The 2,767-nt window shown below is 52.3% G+C and overlaps 1 protein-coding gene across 4 annotated transcripts in view; it reads right to left on the bottom strand.

The window, feature by feature from the left end:
- Nucleotides 1-792: 792 nt before the first annotated feature.
- EML6 (echinoderm microtubule associated protein like 6) overlaps nucleotides 793-2,767 on the bottom strand; it is an 89,947-nt gene continuing 87,972 nt past the window's right edge. For all 4 annotated transcript variants that reach the window (XM_017821803.1, XM_017821802.1, XM_017821804.1 and 1 more), the window contains one exon: nucleotides 793-2,190. In XM_017821803.1, coding sequence (XP_017677292.1) covers nucleotides 2,166-2,190 — 25 coding nt within the window. In that variant the 3' untranslated portion in view covers nucleotides 793-2,165. The remainder of the gene's footprint in view (nucleotides 2,191-2,767) is intronic.

The raw sequence follows: 2,767 nt of genomic DNA, 5'->3' as shown, positions 1-2,767 counted from the left end.
TGGGGTGGCTCCAGGTGGTGCCAGTGTGTCCCTCGGCTCCTCCTCTCCTGGCACTGGAACCAGCTTGGGCAGCTCCAGCTCCAGCTCCCAGTAAGTCTGAGGGGTCTTGGTTTCTTTGGTTTTTGACACAATGTTTGGGGCCATTTTCTGCTTGCAAGGGAATTGTAAAGCAAGTCCCAGGAGTCTTTCCAGGTCAACTTGCTATTTGGATTTAAGAACTGGACATGGAAAACTTGTATCCAAATTTATTTGAGACAGAGATTTTCATTTAATGGCATCTTGACCATTGAAAATATAAAGTCATGCATTAATGTTGTAGTTTACAGTTTAATACAGCGTTCCTTGGAACACTTCATACGTGAAGCCAGAGCAGAGAAACAGAGACTGTTTTCCTGACACACACTATTGCTTTAAGGTACTTTTCACATCACTTGATTAATTAGTTAATGAATTCTGCCACACAACTGCAGTTATTTGGGATACAATCACTGTGGAAGGAAGGCAAAGATGATTGATTAGAGCACAGCAGAGGAGCTCACTGATGTCACCACGTGACAGAACAGGATTGGATCCCAGAGGTTTCCCTAAAAACAGACTGCACAGGGACTGCTCTGTGTGTGCCCAACTGCTCTGCTGTGCAGTCATGTAAGGCATTAATAAATTCAGCTGTCAAAAAAGGTGATTTTTGAGGTTTCTGAAGCACTTTGAGTGTTAAACAAGCAGGAATCCACTCCTTTAACGGGATGTTTTCGCTACTTTTCCATGCAGTGGCAGCAGAGTGGCCTGGCAGGAAGGTTCCAGAGCTCAGACCCTGTAGTCCTGAACTGGGACTAAAGCACTGTTTAGCATTGCTTTGCAAAGACTAAATGTAAGTAAGTCTACATGGTTTGTTTTAGCCTTTATTTATTTTAATTAACAAAGAAAGGTAATTTAAAAATCTGGTAGTGGTTCCACACCAGGAATTTTAAGTGGCTTAAATGCCAGTTTTGACATTGCCCACGTTTGCTGTTCCTTTCTGAACAGTTTCTGTGGAAAAAGCTGAACCTGCTTTTTCCAAGTCCACCATCCCTGGGGGTTTTGGTTCTGGCAGAAGGTTGTAACAAGTGGAGAGTGACTTTCCTTTCCTTTTGGGAATGTCTGTGGTCCCAGTCCCCCCGGGGCAGCTCCGGGCTCAGTTCAGCGGCCCCAGTGCCCGGGCTGGGCCGAGGGGCTGTGGGAGCAGGAGCAGCAGGATGGGGAGAGGAGCCCAAGGGCCCTCCAGGGACATTCCAGGGAGCCCCTCTGGAATGGGAAACAGGGCTCCTTAGGGGCTTTTTCCTAGGTTCTGGCTGGCCACTGCCTGTGGAAGTAGCTCCCTGTGAAGCACATTTTCCCAGGAAGAGCAGAGGGCAGGAGTTCTGTGGGATGAGCCTCGGTGTGGGTGTGGAGGTGAGTGTGCCCGGGGGTGCAAACCCTGTGTGCCCCCTGCCCAGGAGGGGCAGTGCCATCAGCTGGTCCCTCTGGCAGCACGGAATGCTGTGGGAATTCCCTGGGGAGGTATTAAAGGCCAGGCAGAGCCCAGGGATGGGGGCAGTCCAGCTGGAGCTGGGGGTGGCTCAGCCCTCCTGGGCCCAGAGTCGTAGCACCGTGTGTGGAAAGCAGGGGGTGGGAGGCAAGGCTGGAGCCCAGACTGCTGGAAAAGTATTCCAAGGCACTTCATGGAGAGAAATTTAGCCAAATGTATGTATTTAAAAGCAAAATGGACTTAAAACCGTGATCCTTTGCTCATCCAATTCCAGAAAGCTGCAGTGCCCCCCTCCTGCTCGGGAAAGGCTCCCAGCTTTCCTGGGGCCCCTGGGTGGATTCGGCAGTGGGTGTGGTCAGAGCCTCCCCCTCCTGCCCAAACGGCCAGGCCTGACATTTGGGAAGGGAAGGGCCCGGGATTTTCTCAGTGTTTTCTCCCTTTGCAGCCGTGGTTTGAACAGCACAGGATTGGGCCAAAGCAGCTCCATGAGTGGACTGTTCCCCCTTTGGCCTCCCAGGGCCCCAAAGGGTTCCCTGCAGACCTCGGCCTCCTTCCCAGGCCCTGGGGCTGTCCCGGGGCTGTGAGTGCGCTGCAGGTGCCCCCCGGGCACCATCCCGTGGCCTTCCCGGCTGTCGCAGTCCCTGCAGCAGGAACAGGCTCCTCACAGGCACCGCCACACGAACACACTGTGGGAGAGAGAGCAGGGAATGAACCTCGGGCACAGCCCAGGGACACGGGAGAGAGGGGGGATAAAGGCAGGGTGGGAGAGGGAGAAATAAAGACAATTTGGGGTGTGTGTGTGAAACAAAGACTATTTAAGGAGGTGAAATAAAGGCTATTTGGGGGCGGTGAAACAAAGACAATTTGAGGGGTGTGTGTGAAATAAGACTATTTGGGGGGGTGAAATAAAGACAATTTGGGGTGTGTGTGTGAAATAAGACTATTTGGGGGGGTGAAATAAAGACAATTTGGGGGGTGTGTGTGAAATAAGACTATTTGGGGGGGTGAAATAAGACTGGACCTTGGAGCTCCTCCCCAACTGCCGGCACTGGATCCTTCCCAGAAGAGAAGGAACCACTGTGGAGGTGAGAGTGTGTGTGTGGGGTGTGATGTGTGTGGAACGTGTGTGTGTGGAATGCGTGTGTGTGTGGGGGGGGGCGTCTGGCTGTTTGACGTGTGTGTGTGGGATATCTGGCTGTGTGACGTGTGTGTGTGGGATATCTGGCTGTGTGACGTGCGTGTGGGACGTGTGTGCCTGTGTGG

This window comes from Lepidothrix coronata, unplaced genomic scaffold (assembly GCF_001604755.1).
Source record: "Lepidothrix coronata isolate B3197 unplaced genomic scaffold, Lepidothrix_coronata-1.0 Scaffold92, whole genome shotgun sequence".
In the NCBI taxonomy this organism is placed as follows: Eukaryota; Metazoa; Chordata; class Aves; order Passeriformes; family Pipridae; genus Lepidothrix; species Lepidothrix coronata.
This window is presented reverse-complemented; position numbering and strand designations above follow the sequence as displayed.